General features: G+C 38.5%; 1 protein-coding gene across 5 annotated transcripts in view; it reads right to left on the bottom strand.

The window, feature by feature from the left end:
* Positions 1-3,507: 3,507 nt before the first annotated feature.
* Positions 3,508-27,495, bottom strand: part of ZNF215 (zinc finger protein 215) — a 30,314-nt gene continuing 6,326 nt past the window's right edge. For 2 of the 5 annotated variants that reach the window (XM_082682990.1, XM_082682991.1), the window contains exons 2-6: positions 24,231-24,799; positions 17,512-17,594; positions 16,038-16,170; positions 15,628-15,723; positions 5,084-6,699 (exon numbers count right to left, since the gene is read on the bottom strand). In XM_082682990.1, the coding sequence (XP_082539116.1) occupies positions 5,792-6,699; positions 15,628-15,723; positions 16,038-16,170; positions 17,512-17,594; positions 24,231-24,630 (1,620 nt within the window). In that variant the 5' untranslated portion in view covers positions 24,631-24,799 and the 3' untranslated portion in view covers positions 5,084-5,791. Of the gene's footprint in view, positions 3,657-5,083; positions 6,700-15,627; positions 15,724-16,037; positions 16,171-17,511; positions 17,595-24,230; positions 24,800-27,495 lie in introns of those variants that run through there. The other 3 variants (XM_082682992.1, XM_082682993.1, XM_082682994.1) reach the window with 3 other exon arrangements.

Raw genomic sequence — 27,495 nt, 5'->3', positions numbered from 1 at the left:
AAACAACTTGGGTATCAAGGAGTACTTGGAGAAGATTGGTAGAACAGAACTGGTATTGGTAAATTTCTAAATTCCAAGCTCAACATCTATGAAGATGATAGCAAAACAGAGCCCAATCAGGGCCACTAAACATAATTCAATCCTAATTTAGTGTGAACAACATATTTTATTCAAAGGAATACACAAATTTGAAAAAAAAAGTATTAATGTTATAGTAGTGGGATCATCAGTATTCATTTAAAAATGTCTTTGGAGAGGGGCACCTGGTTGGCTCAGTCTGTTAAGCATGAAATTATTTTTTTCTTTTTCTTTTTTTTTTTTGTTAAATTTTTTATTTCTTTTCAGCATAACAGTATTCATTGTTTTTGCACCACACCCAGTGCTCCATGCAATCCGTGCCCTCTCTAATACCCACGACCTGGTTCCCCCAACCTCCCACCCCCCATCCCTTCAAAACCCTCAGATTGTTTTTCAGAGTCCATAGTCTCTCATGGTTCACCTCCTCTTCCAATTTTCCTCAACTCCCTTTTCTCCATCTCCCCTTGTCCTCCATGCTATTTGTTATGCTCCACAAATAAGTGAAACCATATGATAATTGGCTCTCTCTGCTTGACTTATTTCACTCAGCATAATCTCTTCCAGTCCCATCCATGTTGCTACAAATGTTGGGTATTCATCCTTTCTGATGGAGGCATAATACTCCATAGTGTATATGGACCACATCTTCTTATCCATTCATCCGTTGAAGGGCATCTTGGTTCTTCCACAGTTTGGTGACCGTGGCCATTGCTGCTATGAACATTGGGGTACAGATGGCCCTTCTTTTCACTACATCTGTATCTTTGGGGTAAATACCCAGTAGTGCAATGGCAGGGTCATAGGGAAGCTCTAATTTAATTTCTTGAGGAATCTCCACACTTTTCCAAAGTGGCTGCATCAACTTGCATTCCCACCAATAGTGTAAGAGGGTTCCCCATTCTCCACATCCTCTCCAACACATGTTTCCTGTCTTGCTAATTTTGGCCATTCTAACTGGTATAAGGTGGTATCTCAATGTGGTTTTAATTTGAATCTCCCTGACGGCTAGTGATGATGAACATTTTTTCATGTGTCCGATAGCCATTTGTATGTCTTCATTGGAGAAGTGTCTGTTCATATCTTCTGCCCATTTTTTGACATGATTATCTGTTTTGTGTGTGTTGAGTTTGAGGAGTTCATTATAGATCCTGGATATCAACCTTTTTTCTGTACTGTCATTTGCAAGTATCTTCTCCCATTCCGTGGGTTGCCTCTTTGTTTTGTTGACTGTTTGTTTGTGCAGAAACTTTTGATCTTGAAGTCCCAAAAGTTCATCTTCACTTTTGTTTCCTTTGCCTTTGGAGACATATCTTGAAAGAAGTTGCTGTGGCTGATATCGAAGAGGTTACTGCCTATATTCTCCTCTAGAATTCCGATGGATTCCTGTCTCATGTTGAGGTCTTTTATCCATTTTGAGTTTATCTTTATGTACGGTGTAAGAGAATGATTGAATTTCATTCTTCTACATATAGCTGTCCAGTTTTCCCAGCACCATTTATTGAAGAGACTGTCTTTTTTCCACTGTGTATTTTTTCCTGTTTTGTCGATTATTTAATCATAGAGTTGAGGGTCCATATCTGGACTCTCTACTGTGTTCCTCAGTCTATGTGTCTGTTTTGATGCTAGTACCATGCTGTCTTGGTGATCACAGCTTTGTAGTAAAGCTTGAAATCAGTTAATGTGATGCTGCCAGTTTTTTTTTTTTTGTTTGTTTTGTTTTGTTTTGTTTTACAACATTTTCTTAGCAATTTGGGGTCTCTTCTGATTCCATACAAATTTTAGGATTATTTGCTCCAGCTCTTTGAAAAATACCAGTGGAATTTTGATCAGAATGGCATTAAAAGTATAGATTGCTCTAGGCAGTATAGACATTTTAACAATGTTTATTCTTCTGATCCAAGAGCATGGAATGGTCTTCCATCTTTTTGTATCTTCTTCAATTTCTTTCATGAGTGTTCTGTAGTTCCTTGAGTACAGTTCCTTTACCTCTTTGGTTAGGTCTATTCCCAGGTATCTTATGGTTCTTGGTGCTATCATAAATGGAATCGATTCTCTAATTTCCCTTTCTATATTTTCATTGTTAGTATATAAGAAAGCCACTGATTTCTGTACATTAACTTTTTTTTTTTTTAAAGATTTTATTTATTTATTTGACAGAGATCACAAGTAGGCAGAGAGGCAGGCAGAGAGAGAGGAGGAAGCAGGCTCCCCGCTGAGCAGAGAGCCCGATGCGGGACTCGATCCCAGGACCCTGAGATCATGACCTGAGCCGAAGGCAGCGGCTTAACCCACTGAGCCACCCAGGCGCCCCTCTGTACATTAACTTTGTATTCTGCCACGTTGCTGAATTGCTGTATGAGTTCTAGTAGTTTGGGGGTGGAGTCTTTTGGGTTTTCCATATAAAGAATCATGTCATCTGCGAAGAGAGAGAGTTTGACTTCTTCATTGCCTATTTCGATACCTTTTATTTCTCTTTGTTGTCTGATAGCATGAGATTCTTAATTTTGGCTCAGGTCATGATCTCAGGGTTGTGAGATCAAGTCCCTCCTAGGTCTCCACGCTCTGTGCAATAGGCTTGGGATTCTCTCTCACCCTCTGCGCCTTACCCTTGCTCATGCACACTCTCTCAAAATATATATTTAATATGTCTTTGGTTACATTGTTTTTCAATGAGGTGTAAAAAACAAGTGGTCAGGTCTATTTCCTACTCACATTCAATACCATTTGTTGCCAGCATACAGTATGCTACTTTTTACAGACTACTTGTCCCCCCAAGCATACTAAGTAGTTAGGGGATACGGTCCAGTAAATAATTCCTGTAAGTGTTGTAAACGTCTAAGTATGTGGAATTTAGTACATAGATTTTCTCAGTCTTGTCAGAGGTGGCTTTCTAGAGAAAGAACTCTTTCTACTTGAAGGAGTGAAAATTAGCTAGATGAAGGGAAAGAGGTCTCCATGAATAGGAAATATCATATGGATATGAGCTAAGCACACATGGTAGATGGGTAGATGGGAACTTGGAAGCTGCTGCATGGCTGACATGGAATTCAAAGGTTGCAGTGCAAGAGAACATTAGAACTTTCATGCAAGACAAGCTGTTTCAGAGTTTAGATTTCACTTAAAAGTTTATGGGGAGTCTTTGAAAGTTTAAAGCATTTGTGTGCAATAATCAAAATTTGTATTTCAAAAAGATCCTCTGCCTGCATTTTACAGAATTTCAAGGCAGAGAGACTAGGTGAAGTAATCTAAGAGAGAAGATAGTAACCAGAAACATAAATATAGTACCAGTAGGCATATATGCAGATAGATACAAGGAAGAGTCTGAAAGGTTTTTTTTGTTTGTTTGTTTGTTTGAGTCTGAAAGATTTGGTGAGCATTTTAACTAAGGCACAGGCCAACCTGTGGTACAAAAGAAACAAAACAACAAAACAAGGAGCTTCTACGTGACTGAAGTTTATTTCTCTCTAACTGGAGGTAGATGGGTGGCCCAGGATTCCACTCCTAATACTGGATTCCACTTGTAGTCCACTGCCGTCACTACAGTTTTCACGGTTCTCCAATCAGCAGAGAGAGGAAACCTGTCAGGAGAATAGAATGATGCCTAGCTGCTTGACGGGCAAGACTTGGAAGTGACAAACATCATTTCTGTTCACATCCCATTGATGAGTACTTATTAACAGAAATTTACAGTTGGGTGGCTATGTGTCTAGCTAAACTTCTATAACAATGAGAATGAATAAATATAATGGATAACAACTAGTAGAATCCCTTAGTAAGTCATGGGATATGGCATATGGGCACAGAGAGAGGGGGCAGGTTTTTGAGATTCCCTGCATTGAGGCTGAATGGCAAAGATCTTCCCATTTATTTGTGTCTTCAATTTCTTTCATCAATGTCTGATAGTTTTCAATGTACAGATCTTTCATCTCCTTGGTTAAATTTATCCATAGATATTTTATTCTTTTCATGCAGTTGTTAATGGGATCCTATTTACAACCCCATGAAACAATAAAATATCTATGGGTAAATTTGAGAAGGCAAAAATAAATGGGAAGATCTTCCATGCTCATGGCTTAGAAGAATTAATACTGTTAAAATGTCCATATCACCCAAAGAATCTACAGATTCAGTGCAACCAACCCCTATCAAAATCCCAGTGGCATTTTTCACAGAAACCGAAAAAAAAAATTCTAAAATTTGTATGGAACCACAAGAGACTCTGAACAGTAAAAGTAATCTTTTCTTTTTTTAAAGATTTTATTTATTTATTTTAGAGAGAGAGACAGTGAGAGAGAGCATGAGCGAGGAGAAGGTCAGAGGGAGAAGCAGACTCCCCATGGAGCTGGGAGCCTGATGTGGGATTTGATCCTGCGATTCCGGGATCATGACCTGAGCCGAAGGCAGTCATCCAACCAACTGAGCCACCCAGGCATCCCAGTAAAAGTAATCTTGAGAAAGAAGAGCAAAGCTGTAGGTATTACATTTCCTGACTTCAAGCTATATTACAAAGCTATAGTAACCAAAACAGTATGGTATTAGCATAAACACAGACATAAATATCAATGGAAGAGAACAAGTGCCCAGAAATAAGCCCTAATATATATGTGGTCAGTTAATTTGCTACAAAGGAGCCAAGAATATACAATGGTGAAAGGATAGTCTCCTCAATCAACAATGCTAGGAAAACTGGACAGTCATATGGAAAAAAGGATGAAAATGGACCACCCTTATACCATACACAAAAGTTAAATAAAAAGTGGATTAAAGACCTGAAACCTTAGAACAAATGAACAGAGAATAATTTTGCACATTAACTCATCGTTAAGTGTTCATACTCCAGTATACCTTTTCTATTTTTGAATAAGATATGAGCTTTTACAAAATACTACCACCATCATTCTTTGGGAATCTCTCCAATATGAATATTTTGGGGCATATTAAAAGTTTCTTGGCTCAAGATCCTAAAGGTAACTTACAGAAATAACTTACAGCAGAACAAGGAAACTAGTGAACAGAGTACTATGACACTTTATTGACCTCTTAGTATTTGGAATAAATGACAGACCCAAGAATATGGATGTCCCTCCAGCCTACATTCCAAAGAGTACTTTTAAAAATGAAGATGTGACAACCATATACAGAATCCACTTGCCACTGCAGTTGATAAACCTCTTCCAATTCTAGTCCCCACTCAGCATCAAGAGAGCCAAGATATATCATGGAGTAATTTGTCATTCCTGTGGTCTCTAACATTAATTCAGAGAGTTCAGTCTTTAGAAGTATTCCTATATTCCCGTGAGCTCCTGGTTTCTCATGACCTTCTCGTAAGGACTAAAAGTTTGAGTTTTATTAAATATCAATTCCAAGGATATTGATTGCTTGGCTCCTCCCTAATATCTACTTCAATAAGTCATGTGAATATAAGGATGCCACAGGTTCCATTTATGAACTAGGAATGATGATGGCAAATGGATTATCCGAATAATGACAGGCAAAGACTTGTATGGTGATACATTTTACTCTAAACCCTTGTGGCTTCATTTGGAAATAGATTCCTACGCAATAACAGATTTCTCTCCAATATTAATTCTGCCATATGAGTTATGAATCCCTATTATGAGGAAGGGATATGAGGAAGAATCCCTGACAAATGTTTTCTTGCATTTACTCTATTCACAGGATTCCCTCTAGTATAAATTCATTGATGTTAAATTCATTGTTGTCTGTGTGTCTTCCTTTTACAGGATTTCTCTTGAGTATGAAGTTTTTGGTGTTTTTTAAGGTTTGAACTCCTGTTGAAGGTTTTCTCACATTCCTTACATTTGAAAGGTTTCTCTCCTGTATGAATCATTTGATGTCGAATAAGGGAGGAGCTCCGGCTGAAGGATTTTCCACAGTTAACACATTCATAGGGATTATCTCCAGAATGAAGTCTTGAATTTTTATTACTGTCTTCACTCTCACTGAAAGCTTTCCTACATTTACTGCCTTCACAGACCTTTGCATCAGTATGAATTTTTTGATGCTTAGTAAGGTTTGTACGTCTGTTGAAGAATCTCCCACATTCACTGCATTTATAGGGTTTCTCTCCTGTGTGAATGATCTGATGTCGAATGAGGGATGAACTCCGGCTGAAGGCTCTCCCACATTGATAGCATTCATAGGAATTCACTGAGGTATGACTTTCTGGGTCTTGAATATCTATACTCAGGCTCAAGGCATTCCCACATTCATTATATTCTGCATATTGCTTACCTGAGTCTAAGTTAAATTTGAAGTTAGTTTTAAACTTACCATAGTCTGAGGACCCCTTTCTCATAGGATTTCCTTGTTGTATACCCAAAATTGAATTAACTGACTTAACATCTAAACTTTTCTTATTCTCACTAACTTCAAAGTTTCCCACCTCAGTGTAGACTGTTTTATGAACAAAAGCTTCTTCTGGCAAATTTATGTCCCAGTGTTCCTGGTTCCTATATAACCAATCATCACTCATCCAAACATCTAAAGAAGGGGATCTACTTTTGGTCAGTCTTGTCATATTCACTCCAGGAGAGGATTTTTTTCCATTAATTCTCTGCTTTGGAATTGAATCTTGGTTTTCTGAAATTCTCTCTCTGTCTAAAAAGAAATTAAAAATTCCATGAATTAGAAGAAGGGAAATTGTTTAATTAGGAAAGGGATGCTAAAACACATAAGGGATATGCATATTTTATAGGCCTTCAATACACAATGGAAATGTAAGATGAGATTAGAAAAAGAACTATAGAAGAAATAAAAGGGATAAAAGTATTAAAAGGGAGGTTAGGAGATCATAAAATTGAGGAGAGCTATTCAGGAATATTACAGAGAATACACAGGGCTTGGGAAAATATCAAGCATATGAAACATCATAGTTCAAATTATTTTATTATTACTGGTTCATAACTAGTCTGTGTGGGTTATATCTAGCCTTCCTTTCTCTAGCATCTTGCTTTTGCCTCTCTTAACCTACACTGTTCATCAATAATAAATACATCCTTCTAAAATAGAAATTTAATCATATCTTTAAAAACATGTCTACGTTTATAGGCACCACATCTTAACCAGCTACAACAAACTTGTAATCAGTGCTTCTATTTTCCATACAAGCTACAATTATCCCCATATTTAACAAAGGCAGGGAAAAAAAAAACTGTAATCAAAAGTAGCAGAGAAACCATCCTTTTTCTTGGACCAAACCAATCTTGAAAAAGAAAAACAAAACTGGTATCAAAACATACTGTGCAAAGTTGCAGTAATCAAAGCAGAATGGTACTCAACGGAACAAAATAGCCAGAAATAAACCCATACCTTTATGATCAATTGCTCTATGATAAAGTTAGTAAGAATATAAATTGGGAAAAAGACAGTGTCTTCAACAAATGGTGTTGGGAAAACTAAACAGCTACATGCAAAAGAATGACACCGGACCCTTTTCTTATACTACATACAAAAATAAACCCAAAATGGATTAAAGATCTAAATGTGAGACCTGAAACCATAAAATTCCTAACAGAAAACATAGGCAGAAATTTCTCTGACATCAGCCATAACAATATTTTTCTTGATATGTCTCCTTTGGCAAGGAAAATAAAAGTAGAAATAAACAATTGGGACTACAGCAAGGTAAAAATCTTTTGCACAGTGAAGGAAGCCATCAACAAAATTAAGAGCAACCTACTGAATGGGAAAGATATTTTCAAATGACATATTCAATAAAGGGTTAGAATCCAAAATATATAGGAACTTAAACAACTCAACATGACAAAAACTAACAACAATCCAATTAATAATTGCACAGAGGACTTGAATAGACATTCTTCCAGAAAAGACATTAGATGGCCAACAGACACATGGAAAGATGTTCAGCATCACTCATGATCAGAGAAATGTAAATCAAAACCACAATGAGATATCATCTCACACTGGTCAGAATGGTTAATCAGAAACACAAAAAATAACAGTGCTGGCAAAGATGTAGAGAAAAAGGAACTCTTGTGCACTGCTGGGGGAATGCCAGCTGGTATAGCCACTATAGAAAATGGTATGGAGGTTCCTCAAAAACTTAAAAATAGAAATTCTACATGATCCAGTAATTCCACTAGTGGGTTTTTAGCCAAAGAAAATGAAAACACTAATTCAAAAAGATATATGCAGAATTATTATGTTTACTGCACAATTATTTGCAAAAGCCAAGATAATAGAGGCAACCAAAATATCATTTAAAAGAGGAATGGATAAAGAAGATATTTATAGGGGTGTGTGTGTGTGTAAGTATGCACAAAAAACAAGAGTCTTAAATATAATGAACAAACCGGTGCTTGCCAAAGGGGAGGTGTGGGGGGGAAATGGGTGAGGAGGGAGACAAATCATAAGTGACTCTTAATTTCACAAAACAAATTGAGGGTTGCTGGGGGGAGGGGGTTTGGGAGAAGGGGGTGGAATTATGGACATTGGGGAGGGTATGTGCTTTGGTGAGTGCTGTGAAGTGTGTAAACCTGGTGAGTCACAGACCTGTACCCCTGGGGATAAAAATATATGTTTATAAAAAATAAAAAATTAAAAAAAAAAACACGAGTACACTTGTCCTGATGAGCACTGAGTAATATGCAGAATTGTTGAATCATTATATTGTACAGCTGAAAATATAACACCATGTATTAATTATGCTTGAGTAATAAATACATGCACATCTTCCTTATCCATTCATCTTTTGAAGGGCATCTTGGTTCTTTCCACAGTTTGGCGACCGTGGCCATTGCTGCTATAAACATTGGGGTACAGATGGCCCTTCTTTTCACTACAACTGTATCTTTGGGGTAAATACCCAGGAATGCAATGGCAGGGTCATAGGGAAGTTCTATTTTTAATTTCTTGAGGAATCTCCACACTGTTCTCCAAAGAGGCTGCACCAACTTGCATTCCCACCGACAGTGTAAGAGGGTTCCCCTTTCTCCACATCCTCTCCAACACATGTTGTGGTCCATATACACTATGGAGTATTATGCCTCCATCAGAAAGGATGAATACCCAACTTTTGTAGCAACATGGACGGGACTGGAAGAGATTATGCTGAGTGAAATAAGTCAAGCAGAGAGAGTCAATTATCATATAGTTTCACTTATTTGTGGAGCATAACAAAAAGCATGGAGAACATGGGGAGTTAGAAGGGGGTTGGGGTAAATTGGAAGGGAGGTGAATAATGAGAGACTATGGACTCTGAAAAACAATCTGAGGGGTTTGAAGTGGCGGGGGGTGGGAGGTCATGGTACCAGGTGGTGGGTATTATAGAGGGCATGGATTGCATGGAGCACTGGGTGGGATGAAAAAATAATGATACTGTTATGCTGAAAATAAATAAATGAAAAAAAAAATACATGCACATTCTTTGACACCCTCCCATAGAGAAGTGGAGTTTATTTTTCTTCCCCTTGAGAATGGGCTACTCCTGTGACTGCTTAGCCAACAGAATACGGTAGAAGTGATACCACGCCACTTCTGGGCTTGGCCTTTGGGGAGACTGACAATTTTCAGTTCCTCTCAGGAAATACCCAAAACTTGGCTGGCATGCTATGAGAAACCCATGCCTCAAGGAGAGACCACATGGAGGTGCTCTGGTCCACAGGGCTGAAGTTCCCAGTGACAGCCAGCATCAACTTCTACCCATCTTGACCATTCCATCCCAGCACAACACTGTATCCTCAGCCAACATCATGTGGATCCTGAGAACTCCTAAGTCAACTCACAAAACTGTGAGACTTAATAAAATGATTGCTATTTCCCATCAGTAAATTTTGGGGCAATTTGTTAGAAAAAACAGGTAACTGAAACAGAAGCTATTCTGGCAGTATTTACTGAATGGCAAAATTCCTAAATGTATTTCTCTAAGCAAATCTTTGATGTTCTCATACTTCTATAGCTCATTTTTCACATAACTTCATTACTCCTATTTTAAAAATCACCTTCATATATTTTTTATTTTCAAATCACTTATATCTGGCCACCTTACAAAACTCTTAACAGATGTAATAGTTTTCACAATGAGTTTCTTGGATTTTCTAAGTAGAAAGTTACCATTTACAAATAATAGCCCCTTTCCCTCTTTTCTACTAGTTAAATTTCTCATTTTTAAAAAATTCATTAGTTATGTCTTTCAGGTCAACATAAAATAATTATAGCAACACCCTCATCTATTGATTTTAGAGGAAACACTACTGTTTATCTTTACACCCATGATTTGTTTGCCTTTTGTGCTTAATAGATTTTTTTTTTAAGATTTTATTTATTTATTTGACAGAGAGAAATTACAAGTACACTGAGAGGCAGGCAGAGAGAGAGAGAAGGAAGCAGGCTCCCTGCTGAGCAGAGAGCCCGATGCAGGACTCGATCCCAGGACCCTGAGATCATGACCTGAGCCGAAGGCAGCGGCTTAACCCACTGAGCCACCCAGGCGCCCCTTGTGCTTAATAGATTTTGAGTAAATGTCTTATTCCTATTAATCCCAAAATCACAAACTATGCTTTACCTATAAGACTTTGTTCTTGTCTCTAATCTGAAACAAAAATGAACACTTTAAACCTTAGCCTATCATCCCAATCCTGGGTATCTGGAGACCAACCCATGCCAAACCACCTCTGCCTTTCTTCGACCTATCTCAGTGTTTCCCCCAAATTCTCAAATCATTCCAGTGACTTTTTTACAGATTAAAATCCACAGGATTCTCTTTTTAAGGTTCTGACTACTTAATTAAGCTGTCCAAAATTTGGTTTTATATTCTTTATCCAAATTTACCTTAAACTGTTTATAATTAAACTTGGATCATTAGCACTTAAATCTAGATGTGCCTCTGATCATCTGATGAGCCTTTAAGTGTGTGTGCACGTATGTACATTCCATGTGGCTATGCTGGGCTTCTCACAAAGAGCAATGTCAAGCTAGCTGAAGTAGTGGGTGCTAACTTCCAAGAGAAAGAGGTAGCAGCTACAAATCCTATTACAGGCTAGACTTGGAACCAGCAGTGTCCCCTCTGCTGCACTGTATTGATTAAACAGTCCAGTGCTAGCTGAGATTCAAAGGGTGGGGAAACAAAATCTGTATTCTTTTTTTCCCCTCTAACCAAGTATAGTTGACACACAATATGACATTAGTTTCAGGAATACAAAGGTTGCATCTTGATGGAAAGAGTGATAAAGATTCTAGAGCCATCTTTAATTCACTGTAGTCCATTAACTGTTTTGGAAAATAAACTACATTTACCAAGGTAAATTCCAGATTGATGGAAGTATTATATTTAAAGGATGAAATAGATGAAATCAGAATAAAATCAGGAAATATATTTCTAATTTGGGGATGGAAAAATTCTTATGCCTAAAAATAAGAGATATAAAGCACAGAGGGGTAGGGGGAAGATATGTGATAACATAAATTTAAAAATATGTTTGGCAGACACCATAAAAAAATAATAAAAAAACTCAGCAATATTTCATTTGCCATAACTGTGATCAACAGTGGGTATTTCCATGAGATCTTACCTAAAAACCTCCAAAGTCTTAATAGATAGAGGACAAAAAGCCATTCACTGAAAATGACCAAAACAAATAAACTAATTTTACTTTTCTCATAATCATACCAGTTTTTCCCTTTAGTTCCTACAGATATAAAGGTAGGGCAAAAAGACACATGTCTCCGGTGCCTGGGTGGCTCAGTTCGTTGAGCGACTGCCTTCGGCTCGGGTCATGATCCCGGACTTCCAGGACTGAGTCCTGCATTGGGCTCTCAGCTCCTTGGGCAGTTTGTTTCTCCCTCTGACCTTCTCCTCTCTCATGTTCTCTCTTACTCATTCTCTCTCAAATAAATAAAATCTTAAAAAAAAAAAAAAAGAGAGAGAGACACGGTCTCTACCCTCAGGGAACATAAAGCCTAATGTGGGAGACAAAGACCTATATAGATAAAAGTAAAATATAATTGTGACAAATGCTAAAAAGAGATGATTATGGTCTTATAGGAGTATATAACAGAAAAAAAATGAACCAAGACAGGCTTCCCTGAGGAAATGTGTATCTGAGATCTGAAGGAAGACAAGGAGTCAACTAGGCAAACAATAGAAAGAGCATTTTATGTAAGGACACCGCATGAACAGAAACCCTGAGATGGAGGGCAAGCCCCACTTGAGGGACATCTGGAATGTATGTCCTGTGGAATTCTTTTCTCTGCAGTCCTCCAACAACTATCAGAGTGCTGAGGACACAGTAGATGCTAACATATATTTGATGCTGACTGAAAGCAGAGCAGTATGGTCTGGGTGCAAAGAGTGAGGGGAGGATGCAGGGTGAGGCGTAGCTGGAGAAACAGGTGGGGACTACTGTGTTCTGAAGCAGGCAAAACTGTAGTCAGCACAGTGATTTAAGCAAGCATATGACAGAACTTGATCTCTCTGACTGCAATGTGGCTCAAACACTGGAGTTGGGGGAAAAGAGCAAAGAGGCATGGCAAGATCTTCCTGTATGATGAATTGAGAGACTGCAAGGATAGTTGAGATGAGAGATGGTGATGGTACAAGGACTAGGGTTGTGGCACTACAGATGAAGAGAAGTGGAGACATTCAAGGGATATTTAGAGAGATAAAACCAAGTATTAGAGAGGTGAGGAGATAAAGTTGTGTGAAGGATAATCACTATACTTGTGTAACTGGATGGATGGCAGTGCCATTTGCTCAGGAACAATGGAAGAAGACTGGAAAACACAAAGAAATGGAACAAATAATGCTAAAATTTATATGGAACCAGAAAAGACCTCGAATAGCCAAAGGGATATTGAAAAAGAAAGCCAACGTGGGTGGCATCACAATTCCAGACTTCAAGCTCTATTCCAAAGCTGTCATCATCAAGACAGCATGGTACTGGCACAAAAACAGACACATAGATCAATGGAACAGAATAGAGAGCCCAGAAATAGACCCTCAACTCTATGGTCAACTAATCTTCGACAAAGCAGGAAAGAATGTCCAATAGAAAAAAGACAGCCTCTTCAATAAATGGTGCTGGGAAAATTGGACAGCCACATGCCGAAAAATGAAATTGGACCATTTCCTTACACCACACACAAAAATAGACTCAAAATGGATGAAGGACCTCAATGTGCGAAAGGAATCCATCAAAATCCTTGAGGAGAACACAGGCAGCAACCTCTTCGATCTCAGCCGCAGCAACATCTTCCTAGGAACAACGCCAAAGGCAAGGGAAGCAAGGGCAAAAATGAACTATTGGGATTTCATCAAGATCAAAAGCTTTTGCACAGCAAAGGAAACAGTTAACAAAATCAAAAGACAACTGACAGAATGGGAGAAGATATTTGCAAACGACATATCAGATAAAGGACTAGTGTCCAGAATCTATAAAGAACTTAGCAAACTCAACACCCAAAGAACAAATAATCCAATCAAGAAATGGGCAGAGGACATGAACAGACATTTCTGCAAAGAAGACATCCAGATGGCCAATAGACACATGAAAAAGTGCTCCATATCACTCGGCATCAGGGAAATACAAATCAAAACCACAATGAGATATCACCTCACACCAGTCAGAATGGCTAAACTCAACAAGTCAGGAACTGACAGATGCTGGCGAGGATGCGGAGAAAGGGGAACCCTCCTACACTGTTGGTGGGAATGCAAGCTGGTGCAGCCACTCTGGAAAACAGCATGGAGGTTCCTCAAAATGTTGAAAATAGAACTGCCCTATGACCCAGCAATTGCACTATTGGGTATTTACCCTAAAGATACAAACGTAGTGATCCAAAGGGGCACGTGCACCCGAATGTTTATAGCAGCAATGTCCACAATAGCCAAACTATGGAAAGAACCTAGATGTCCATCAACAGATGAATGGATCAAGAAGATGTGGTATATATACACAATGGAATACTATGCAGCCATCAAAAGAAATGAAATCTTGCCATTTGCGACAACATGGATGGAACTAGAGCGTATCATGCTTAGCGAAATAAGTCAAGCAGAGAAAGACAACTATCATATGATCTCCCTGATATGAGGAAGTGGTGATGCAACATGGAGGCTTAAGTGGGTCAGAGAAGAATAAATGAAACAAGATGGGATTGGGAGGGAGACAAACTACAAGTGACTCTTGATCTCACAGAACAAACTGAGGGTTGGTGGGGGTAGGGGATTTGGGAGAAGGGGGTGGGATTATGGACATTGGGGAGGGTATGTGCTTTGGTGAGTGCTGTGAAGTGTGTAAACCTGGTGATTCACACACCTGTACCCCTGGGGATAAAAATATATGTTTATAAAAAATAAAAAATTAATTAAAAATAAAAAAGAAAAGAAAGGAAGAAACTGAATAATTTGCCTTTCAAATCAATAAAGACTTTAGGTTAACAAGAGGGTGCTAGGGTAATAATAATAAATAGATAATACATTATTAGTGACAGTACAGATTGGTATAACCTTTCTATAGACAATACAGCACAATGTAACAGGACTTAAATAAATTCATGTCCCTTGATGCTGGAGTTTCTCTTGTAATATGTATATCCTAAGAGACTTATCAGATGTGCCCCAAAACTTGGCAACAATCTAAATGTCCAACAGCTAGGGGGAATAGTTAAATATATTATAATACATGTATATGATAGAACATTACATGTGAATTAGAAACCATGCTTTCACAGACTATTTAGTGACACAGGTAATTCCCCATGGTATCATATTAGGTGAGAAGAGCAGAATATAAAGTCACATATCCCTGATGATCCCAATGGAAAAAACCAAATCTTCACAACCCACAGAGACACATCATCACAAAGTAAAAAGTCTAAGAAAATAAATCAAAATGTTAATATTGCACAGCTCTGGGGAGTGAGGTAGTGGGGTGAGCTCTACTCCTCTTTAAACTTTTCTACATGTACTAAAATTTACATTAAGCATACAAAAATCAACAATCTCCCACAAACAAAAAGTAAGAATTAAGAGATTACATGAAGGTAGAAATTTAGGGCAAAAGAAGTTCTATAGTAAATGAAGGAAAAATGGAAGATTACTAAAGTCACTCTAGTATAAAGCAGAACATTCTGTTTTCTTTAAAAGAAAGAATATGATTTCCTGTTGGGTTAGCTAATGTTTGTTTACATAGCACTTACCACGTGCTAGGCACTGTTCTAATTGTGCTACCCATAAGACTCACTTAAGCCTCACAGGAACGTGGAGGTAAGTACTGTAATTAACTGCACGTTACAGATGAGGAGACTGGCAGGTAGGTTGCTCTGTACCACACAGCTTTAAATGCGTGTGTGTTCCTCACCTGTGTTCCTCACCTGCAACATTCTTTTTTGCCTATCCACCAAAGGAAAAGAATCTGTGAATTAAAGGCAATGGTGACTTCTCCCCTTCAAAGCCTGGGCGGTTTTGTTGTCATCTCCCTGACTCTTACTCTAAGGCTGTTAACAGTACACTGTGTATTTGACAAACAGAAGCTTCTTACAGCTGCCTTGTATCTGCCTGGTTCTTACCCAAAACAGATGTGCTTGGGATTTTGTGCTCCACTGTCCATCTTCTTTCCTTACTCTCCAACTTGGAGATCTCAACTGGCTTGGAAAATAGATGTTCTGTTCATGGGGAAAATGAAAAAAACAACAAAACAGACACTTCAGCCATTTTTAAAGGGAAGAGATTCCATTCCTCTGTAGTCTAAGAGCCTCTGAAAGGCTAGCAGTCACCACAGATTTGTGAATGTCTAGCTTTCCATTAGGAAGGACTTCCACTCAGATACACAACAGGAAAACGTGTTATTATGCCCAAAGGATATTAGGAAACCTGAACCCAAACCCAAGTACCCTTAACCACTGCAGTCGTCCTCTGGTTTTTAGCAGCAGATAAAGAAACTACTGACAGGCAGAGGAGGTAAATACACAGAAACCACCTTGATACAACGAATTCAGGTTCCTATAGTTCTCCAGCATCACATCCCTGTGCAGAGTCTTTATAGCAGGGTCCAGTTGTCCCCACTCTTCCTCGTTGAATTCCACAATCACATCTTTGAATGTTACTGGTTCCTAAAACATTAAATTCCTTTGTAACCAAAGGTCACTCCCAAAAATATTACCAGAGGAGAAATGAATTAGGAAAGAATAGGGTAGATCATCAGAATATGTAAGAAACTGACAAATATTTGGGGTTCTAAGTGATGAAAATCAAGTTCAATTTGGTATTCTGTGAGGGCTACAGAAGGAAATCAAGTGCAGTCCTAACCCTCAATTAACTTTTATTTTGGTTGAGAAAAAAAAAAGTTGCAAAAATCTGGAACAAAATATTATTATCGAGTAAAAATACCTGCCATAGAAGGAGTTCAGAACAAAAAGAGTTTCGGATAGATATGAGGGGAATTTGTAATGAAGATGGAGACTCTGCTAGGAGAAGAGGTAGGGCATTTTCTCTAACTGAGAAAGGCAGCCTGCTAACTCCTTCCCAGGCCGGTCAGCCTGTCCTTTCCAGACTACCCAAGATGAAGTAGCCACCCTCCTCATCAGTCTCTACTGCACTGTTTCTTTTCTTTGTAATAATTATTACTATCTGCAATTATCTTACTTCCCTGGGTGTGCCTGTCTGCCTCGACTCATTTCCACAAAGGATTTCCTTTCATTTACCATCATATTCCTGGCCCTTAGCAGTGGTATATCAGACCCTGCATAGGTATTTCTCATGAGGGCCTTCATACCATCACCTGTTGCACTTCCCTCTCTAGCATTCCCGAGCTTGTCATAACGGGCACCTTCAGTCACAGTGAAATACACAAATCTCTTCCCTCCCTATGCCTCAGAGCCAGATGACTCCACAACATCAGATGATGTGAGAAAATAATCTACATTAGTTTGCCCACTTCCTCACCTTCTTCCCTCAACCTCACTTCTATTAGTATCTTCATGATAGTAAGGGAATAAGTACCACTCAGGCTGGATTTTCCTGCTTTTTTTAAAGGTTTTATCCTTGCAAAATTCTCCTCCTTGGCTTTCAGTGATATCGTATCTTCCTGGTTTTCCTCTACCACTTTGATGCTTTTATTTTAGTATCCTTTGGGATTTCTCCTGCTCCTGCCTATTCAATGACATTACTCAGGACTCTGCCCTTGGCTCCCCTCACATTTAATTCTAAACATTCTCTGGTGGGCTCTATTTCTATGGCTTTGATTATTGTCTATTAAGCTAGAGGGAACAGATGCACAGAAAAATACAAGGATTAAATATTTTCCAGAGTGTATCATTAACTAAAATAAAACAGATCCAATGTCCTATGGGAGAAATAACAGTCTTACATCCTTAGATGGACTACATTTAGCAAAAGCTCAAAAGCTGAAAAGGAAAAAGATCATTTCAGTAAAGAGTAGGATACAAATTCACCTGGGAATCGCCAGTTAGTGAGTCATATTCCATTTTCTCCGTGATGCTCCTCTTCTGGAGGACAGAATCCTTGCAGGATAGCTCTGAGAAAGATGAAAGAAAACAGGGAGACAAGATTTGTCCTGGAGAAACATTTAATGATTATAGTAGTAGTAGTTCTAACATGCTCTTCATAGGAATCATCTTCAGAGCTTTGGAAAAATAACGATGTCAGGCCCTACCAGCAATCAGAATCTCCAACGGTGGGGCTCAGATATTACAGTTTTTAAAAACTCTAAAAATGATTCTGATACTCTACCAGAGGTTGAGAAATATTGGATCAGGGTGAAGAAGGCCAAACTAATATTTTGAGGCTTCATCTGTGGTTGTAGCAGATTCCAAAAAATAACTTGAATTCTGTCCTAACTAAAGTCTACAGCTTTGCAGTAAGTTTTGACATTGAAAGTATGCATCCTTAACTTTTATTCTTTGTCAAGGCTGTTGTGAGTATTTGGAGTCCTTTGTATTTTCATATGAACTTTAGGACCAGCTTGTCTGTTTCTACAAAAAAAGGTAACTGGAGTTTTGCTATGAATTGCATTTGAACCTGCAGAGTGCTTTATGGAGTATTATCATCTTTTTTTTTTAAAAGATTTTATTTATTTATTTGAAAGACAGAGAGAGGCAGGCAGAGAGAAAGCGGGAAGCAGGCTCCCCGCTGAGCAAAGAGCCTGACATGGGGCTCAATCCCAGGACCCTGGGATCATGACCTGAGCCGAAGGAAGATGCTCTAACCCACTAAGCCACCCAGGCGCCCCTGGAGTATTATCATCTTAACAACATTAAGTCACCCAATACATGAACACAGTTTAATAGACAATATTATTTATTAGAGAGAGTACATGTGTTTAATAGACAAGTTTAATAGACAATAGTTTAATAGACAATAATCAAAGCCATAGAAATAGAGCCCACCAGAGAATGTTTAGAATTAAATGTGAGGGGAGCCAGGCTGTCTTTTTAAAATTATTATTTTTAAATTATTTTTTAATGAATAAAAAAAAAGATAGGTAACCCAGTTTCAGGGATATCAAGGGCTGCTGATGGGCTCTGCAGGTCTCTTTGGGTACTCAAGCGGCAGTAGGTGTGAACTCTGAACCAGTCGTCTTCCTTTCGACCTGTGGATACTGGGATAGGCAGTTGTAAATAAATGCCTTATGGCTTTTGCTATGAAATCTTAAAAAAAAAAAATCATATAAAAGTGACCTAGGCATTTTAAACCCATGTTGTTCAAGGATAAACTGCCTAAGAACAGATCACATGACAGTAAAGATAGCTTTACTTCTTCCTTTCCAATTAGGATATTTTTTAGTTGTACCAGCTAGTACCTCCAGCATAATGTTGAACAGAAGTGGCCAGAGTGGGCATCCTTGTCTTGCTCCTTATTCTAAGGGCAAAGCTTTCAGTCTTTAACCATTAGGTAAGATGCTTCCTATAGATTTTTCATAGATGCCCTTTATCCGGTAAAAGCAATTTCCTTCTAATCCTAGTATGTAAGTGCTTTTATCATGAAAGGGCATTGGATTCTGTCAAATGCTTTTTCTGTATCAAGAGGACCTTGTGGGTACCTGGGTGACTCAGTCTGTTAAGTGTCTACCTTCAGCCCAGGTCATGATCTTGGGGTCCTGGGACTGAGTCCCACAACAGGCTCCTTGCTTAGCGGGGAGTCTGCTTCTCCCTCAGCCTCTCCCTCTGCCCCTCTCCCCAACTTGGGCACGCATGTACTCTCTCTAATAAATAAAATCTTATTTAAAAAAAATAAAAAAGAGGACCTTGTGATTTTCCCCGATTAGAATGTATAATATTTATTTTCATATGTTGAACCATCTTGTATTCCTGGGAAAAATCCCATTTGGTCATGGTGTATTATCCTCTTAATATGCTGCTGGATGTCGCTTGCTGGTTTTCTTTTCTTGTGAGGTCTTCGCCTGGCTTTGGCATTAGGTTAAAACTCATCATCAATAAGTTAGGAAGTCTTCTTTTTTTTCTTGGTCGGTGTAGTTAAGTCTTTGTCAATTTTATTTTTTCAAATGACCCACTTTGTTTCATTGATCCTGTTGTTTTTCTATCCTCTATTTCATTTATCTCTGCCTAATCTTTTTTAAAATTTCTACATATTTATGAATTTTCCAGATTTCCTTCTTTAAAAAAAAAATACTTTATTTGACAGAGATAGGAGTGCAAGAGTCCACAAGCAGGGGGAGAAGCAGAAGCAGAGGGAGAAGCAGGCTCCCCACTGAACAGGGAGCCCAATGTGAAGCTCCATTCTAGGACCCTGGGATCATGACCTGAGCCAAAGGCAGACCCTTAACCGAGCCACTCAGGCGTCCCTTTAGAGTTCCTTCTATTATTGATTTCTAATTTCATTCTCTTGTGGTCAAAAAAGATACTTTGTATGATTTAAATGTTTAAATTAATTGTCACTTTTTTTGCCTAACATTTGGTCTACCCTGGAAAATATTCCATGTGCATTTGAAAAGAATATACATTCTACTGTTGTTGGGTAGAGTGCTTATATATTTGTTAGGTCTAACTTGGTTATAGAGTAGTTAAAGTCTTCTATTTCCTTTTCCGTCTTTCTTCCTGTTCTATCCACTAATGAAAGTGGGGTACTTAAGTCTCCAGATTATTCTTGATCTATTTCTCCCTCATTTTTGTCAATTTCTATGGGCCTGACTGTTTTAATTCTTGTTCATCACTGACTTACTTTTTTTTAACTGATTTGTAACATCTATATTCTTTGTTGTGTGTACCCACTTAAGTCTGTTCCCTTAGCTTAGTGGTCAGCTACCTGGAATCAAAACAGATCAGAACAAAACAAAACAACCACAAATAAAAGTGGTTTCCTAGTCTTTGCAGATGGGCTGCAGGTGTTGAGACTTGCCTTCAACACTTAGCCAGATAATTTTTCAACATTATCTTAGTCTTTAGTTTCTGTTTACGCAAAGCTTGAAGGTCAGCCAGAGGTGAGAGTTAAGTAAGGCCCTATCAGGTCCTTCTAAACATGTACCCTGCCTTCTACATCTCTAGGAGTATGTAAGAACTTTTCAAAAACCTTATTCCCCAAAGCATCTCATACCTCTCAGCCTTTCCTCCCAATCTTTTTGTGTTCACTATCTTAGGTGGGAGAGGCTAATACATTTCCCATTAAATGCTTTGACAAATGTTGCCCACCTCTGCCCTGGGAGAGTTCTGACTCAGATAAAACAAGGGCAAGCCCTTTGGGTGGGTTCTTTAGAGAGCCAAGACAGGTAAAACAAATTAAAAACCTTCCTCACTCCTCTATTACCTGGCAACCTCTCCTTTCCTTCTCAACCAGACTTCAAGAATAGTCTATAATCATTATCACATTCACACCTTCGCATCCATCTCTTTTTGGTGGTAGTGGTGGTGGGGAGTATGTATGTGATAGGGAGAATAAAAGACCCCAGAGATACACACCCCTAATCCTTGGATACACTGGCAAAAGGGATTCAGCAGATATGATTAAAGTTAAGGACCTTGAGAGATGAGGAATCACCCTTTATTATTTGGGTGATCACAATCTAATCACATGAATCCTAAAAAACAGGTTTCCCAGCTTTGGTCAGGATAAGTGAGAGAGGGAGAGAAAGCAACCATGCTCTACTGAGCAAGTGCATGTACTGTGACAACAGAATGGAGAGTAAGAGGAAGCACTGTGGAAAGCACATGGCTCACCATTGCAAGCTTTGAAGAGGGGTGAAAGGAATCATGAGGTCCAAAAAGGAATGCAGTCCTATTGATGCCTTGATTTTTGTTCAGGGAGAGCCATTCTGGACTACTGATCTACAGACCTGTAGAATAATACATTCACTAACTTTGTGGTCATTTGTTATGGCAGCAATAGAAAACTAATATAACTAACTACCAAGCACCACCTCAACTCCTTTTCTGAAACTGTTCTAAAGCTTAACAATTACTTCATAATCAACAATTTCATTAAATTGCTTTCAATACTCATCTTTTTAAAGCTTTTTTAGAAAATATTTTATTTATTTATTTGAGAGAGAAAGAGAGAGAGAGAGCAAGAGAAGAGGGAGGGTCAGAGGGAGGAGACTACCTGCCCAGCAGGGAGCGTGATGTGGGACTCGATACTGGGACTCCAGGATCATGAACTGAGCTCAACGCAGTCACTTAACCAACTGAGCCACCCAGGCACCCTCAAAACTCATCGTAATAGGAGAACCTTTTTGTCATACCAGTGCTGACACTCCCTTCTTGAATACTTCTCTTTTCCTAGCTCAAGATGCTAACATTTCCTGGTTCTCTAATGTCCCAGATTATGTTTTCTAGCCTGCTTACCTGTTTTTTCTTCTTCTGTTTAATCTTTTATTTCTTTTTCAAATAAGGACTAAATAAAGCAATAATATCATCACTCTCCTCAGCCAATAATTCCTTGTCAAATATCCAATCAACTGCCTCATAAGGTTCACACACTCTCTTGATTTGTTACACATCTTTTACATTTAATTTCTAAATCTCTTGTCCGTTTCACAACTTCCCCTTAAAATTATTTTGTTGTAGAGAGGTGCCTGGGGGGCTCATCTGGTTAAACGTCCAACCTTTGGTTCCAGCTCAGGTCATGACCCCAGGCTCATGTTGGGCTCATGAGATGGAGCCCCATGTTGGGCTCCTGCTCAGTATGGACTCTGCTGGAGATTCTCTCTTCCTTTCTGCCTGCTTGCGCATGTGTGCTCTCTCTAAATAAGCAAAATCTTTTAAAAAATAAAATTAGGGGCGCCTGAGTGGCTCAGTCATTTAAGCGTCTGCCTTCGGCTCAGGTCATGATCCCAGGGTTCTGGGATCGAGCCCCACATCAGGCTCCCTGCTTGGCAGGCAGCCTGCTTCTCCCTCTCCCATGCCCCCTGCTTCTGTTCCCTCTCTCACCGTGTCTCTCTCTGTCAGATAAATAAATCTTTAAAAAATAAATAAATCATCATTGTTTTAGAAACTAGATTATCTTACAGTTTCCCAGAGTTTAGATTTTACTAATGGCATTCCCATGATATGATTTAACATGTTCCTCCATCCTCTGTATTTCCTGTAATGGGCAGTTAGATCTATGACAGACCTTAAATACTGATGCTCCCTAACGATATGTATTTTTCCTACTTCTATTCATACCTGTAAATTTCCAAACCTATATAGATCTCAAATTCAACATGCCACATAACTACTGTATAAATCCCCTCCCATAACATCTGCTACTTGTGCCCTATTCATGTGTGGCAGAACATGCACATTTACATCAAATCTTACCCCTACTCACATCTTATATGCAGCCCAGTTTTCCCAATACTCCCACATTCTTTAACACCTCATCTATCTCAACTCATTTTCCTGTTTTCAGGGTCATCAGGTCTATCCCTTAAACAAGACGCTGATAATTTCACAATTTCTGTGAAGATCCAGATAGCAACTATTCTGGGTTTTGCAGGCAATATAGTCTCTGCTATAGCCAATCAACTCTGCTCATGGCATGAAATCAACTGTAGACTAAAAGTAAATCAGTGGGCATGGCTGATTTTTATTGAAAAACACCCATGTATAATTGGACCCACACAGTTTATTTTTTTTATTTTTTTTTTTTTAAAGATTTTATTTATTTATTTGACAGAGAGAAATCACAAGTAGGTAGAGAGGCAGGCAGAGAGAGAGAGAGGAGGAAGCAGGCTCCCTGCCGAGCAGAGAGCCCGATGCGGGACTCGATCCCAGGACCCTGAGATCATGACCTGAGCCGAAGGCAGCGGCTTAACCACTGAGCCACCCAGGCGCCCCTGGACCCACACAGTTTAAAACCATGTTGTTCATGGGTCAACTCTATTAGCTTCAGGTGAACAACATAATGATTCAATATTTAATGTATATTACAAAATGATCACCAAAGTAAGTCTGTTAACATCTGTCACCACATATAGTTACAACAATTATTTTTTTGTAATGAGTGCTCTTAAGATCTAATGTTTTTTTTTTTTTTTTTTTTTTTTTTAAGATTTTGTTTATTTGGGGCGCCTGGGTGGCTCAGTGGGTTAAAGCCTCTGCCTTCAGCTCAGATCATGATTCCAGGGCCCTGGGATCGAGCCCCGCATCAGGCTCTCTGCTCCGAGGGGAGCCTGCTTCCTTCTCTCTCTGCCAGCCTCTCTGCCTACTTGTGATCCCTGTCTGTCAAATAAATAAACAAATTTTTTTTTAAAGATTTTGTTTATTTATTTGACAGACAGAGATCACAAGTAGGCAGAGAGGCAAGCAGAGAGAGAGGGGGGAAGCAGGCTTCCCGCTGAGCAGAGAGCCCAATGCGGGGCTCCATCCCAGAGCCCTGGGATCACGACCTGAGCCGAAGGCAGAGGCTTTAGCCCACTGAGCCACCCAGGTGCCCCTTAAGATCTAATGTCTTAACAAATTTCAAATATGCAATACAGTATTATTGACTATAGTCACTATCCTGTACATTACATCCCCATGACTTATTTATTTTATACCTGGAAGTTTCTATACTTGTGACCCTCCACCCATTTTGCCCATCCTTCACCTCCGGCAACCAATCTGTTCTCTGTATGTACAAGCTAATTTTTCCTTTTTTTTTTTGTTTTTTTTTTTTTGGATTTCACATAAGGGTCAATAATAGTAATAATTCTATTGCCAATTTTCTACATTCTCACCTTCATCTTTAAGCATTTCAATCACTTCCTCTATGAGGGACACCACTTCTTTGCTGTTCTTTGGATGCTGTAAATTCACCCAAGTCCTGAGGTCTTCAGGGAGAATTGTCAGAAACTGTTCTAGCACCAACAGCTCTAGGATCTGCTGCTTTGTATGAACGTCTGGTCTCAGCCACTGAAGACAGAGCTCCCAGAGTTGACTCAGGGCTTCATGAGGCCCAGACACTGCCAAATACTGGAAATGTCTGAACTTTTGACGAGAGGCCTCAGAGTTGTATGTTTCCATGACTGGAATGGATTCCTGCTGCCAGGACACTTCTGCTTTCAGGACTTCACTTTGTTCACGTTGAATCAGGTTTTGAGGTTTTGAGATAGCCATCAACTTGTTCAGAGGCTGCATCTTCCTAGACAAAACTCCCACTGTAGTTTGAATTTGTCTAACTGGAGGATTCTAGTAATTTTTGGGCTTGGGCTAAGCATTTGTGTACAATATATGTGCAATGTGATTTCAGCCAAGTTCTATCTCAATAAGAGAAAAATTCCAGGAGCTTCAGCCAATAATCAGGTACCTGAGAGAATGAAAAAAGACACCAATATGACCTATATTTAATGAACACATATTAGCATAGTGTTAAAAGATATTATAATACAAATAATATTCTTAAAAATTGTATAATAAATATTATAAGTTATCATTCCATTCTTGTTTCCCATTTTTAAAAAAGATTTTATCTATTTTTTTGACACACAGAGAGAGATCACAAATAGACAGAGAGGCAGGCAGAAGGGAAGGGAAAAGCAGGCTCCCTGCCGAGCAGAGAGCCCCATGTGGGCCCAATCCCAGGATCCTGAGATCACAACCAGAGCCAAAGGCAGAGGCTTAACCCACCGAGCCACACAGGTCCCCCTTGTTTCCCATTTTTATAACAAGAAAATATACTATCTCTTTCCCCTTATCACCCACCAAAAAGACAGAAAACACAAACATCACACAAAAAGTGATAAATGAAACAGTCCTTTTAAAACAAACCTCATAATTTAATTGCAATTAGGTTTTTACTGTACCAGGTGACAACATATTTTTGCTTTTTTTTTTTTTAAATTTTATTTGTCTATTTAATAGAGAGAAAGAGAGAGAACACAAGCAGAGAAAGTGGGAGGGAGAGGGAGAAGTAGACGCTCCACTGATCAGGGAGCCCAACATGGAGCTGGATCCCAGGACCCTGGGATCATGACCTGAGCCAAAGGCAGACACTTAACTAACAGAGCCACCTATGTGCTCCAACACATTTTTGCTTTAAAACTAAGCAAAACACATCTTCAGAAGGATATTCAAGTTATTAAGGCTTTACACTAGTGATGCCTAAAAAACAAATTCTCACTAAAATATCAATAAGATTATATAAAATGAATAAAATTGGAATACCACTAAAAATTAAGTTAAACAATTATTTAAAAAAAGTAAGAGAATAAATATGAGTCATTTCATTGCCAGAGAAAAATCTAAATGTACATTTCAATGACACAGAAATGGTTAAAGAGGGGCGCCTGGGTGGCTCAGTTGGTTAAAGCCTCTGCCTTCTGCTCAGGTCATAATCCTGGGGTCCTGGGATCAAGCCCCTCATTGGGCTCTCTACTCAGTGGGGAGCCTGCTTCCCTTCCTCTCTCTGCCTGCCTCTCTGCCTACTTAGGATTTCTGTCTGTCAAATAAATAAATAAATAAATCTAAAAAAAAAAAAACCAAAAACAAAAAAAAGAAATGGTTAGAGAGCCAGGAAAAAACTCCATACCTATATGGTTAATTAATCTATGATAAGTGAGGCAAGCATGGGGAAAGGACAGTCTCTGCAATAAACGGTGCTGGAAAACTGGACAGCTACATGCAAAAGAATGAAACTGGACCACTTTCTTACTCCATATACAAAAATAATCTCAAAATGATAAAATAAATAAAATAAGAGACCAGAAACCATAAAACTCATAACAGAAATAAAGGCAGTAGTTTTTAGGACATTAGCAACATGTCCGAGAACTTAGCAACACATTTATGTTGCTAAGAAAAACAAACACAAAAATAAACTATTGGGACTACATCAAAATAAAAACTTTTGCATGGTAAAGGAAACCATCAACAAAACAAAAAGGCAACCTACTGAATGGGAGAATATATTTGAAAATCACGTATCTGATAGGCAGTTAATATCCGAAATATATAAAGAATATATACAACTTGAAACACACACACACACAAATTCAATAAAAAAAATGGGCAGAGGACCTGAATAGACATTTTCCCAAAGAAGATATATGAATGGCCGATAGCTACATGAAAAGATGCTCAACATCACCAATCATCAGGAAATGCAAATCAAAACCACAATGAGCTATCATTTCAGACCTGTCATAAAATGTATCAAAAAGACAAGAAATAATAAGTGTTGGTAAGAATGTGGAGAAAAAGGAATCTTGTATACTGCTGGTGGGAATGTCAACTAGTGCAACCACTGTGGAAAACAATACAGAGGTTTGTCAAAAAATTAAAAACAGAAATAGGACATGATCCAGTAATTTCACCACTGGGTATTTCACTGAACAAAATGAAGACAGTAATTTAAAAAGATATATGTACCCCTATGTTTATTGAATTATTTACAATAGCTAAGATATGAAAGCAACCCAACATGAATGGATAAAGAAGAGGTAGTATACATATACAATGGGATATCACTCAGCCATAAAAAAAAAGGATGAGATCTTGCTGTGTGCAACAACATGGATGGATCTAGAGGATATTACGCTAAGTGAAATAAGAGAGAAAAATAAATACCATACAATTTCACTTACATGTGGAATCTAAAAACCAAAACAAATGAATGAACAAACAAACCAAAAAGACTCTTAAATATGGTGGTTGCCAGAGTGGAGGTGAGTGGGGGGATATGAAAAATAAAGGGAATTAAGAAGTATAAATTTCAGTTACAAAATTAGTCACAGTGATGAGAAATACAGCATAAAGAATATACGTAGTAAACTGTAATAACCTATGATGACAGATGGTAACAACACTTATAGTGGTGAGCATTTTAAGCACTGTATAGAACTGCAGAATATGTTGTATACCTGAAACTAATATTGTATGCTAATTTTACTTCAATTAAAAAAAAGTACATTCCAAGATTATAATGATTAGGAGTTTTCATTTGTTAGGACTCACTATGGGAGAGTCTGCAATGTTCACTAAGGAAGTTATAGGCTCAACTAAACA

The sequence above is a fragment of the Mustela nivalis genome, assembly GCF_964662115.1.
Source record: "Mustela nivalis genome assembly, chromosome: 9".
In the NCBI taxonomy this organism is placed as follows: Eukaryota; Metazoa; Chordata; class Mammalia; order Carnivora; family Mustelidae; genus Mustela; species Mustela nivalis.
The sequence above is the reverse complement of the archived record's forward strand: the minus strand, read 5'-3'. Positions and strand labels throughout refer to the sequence as shown.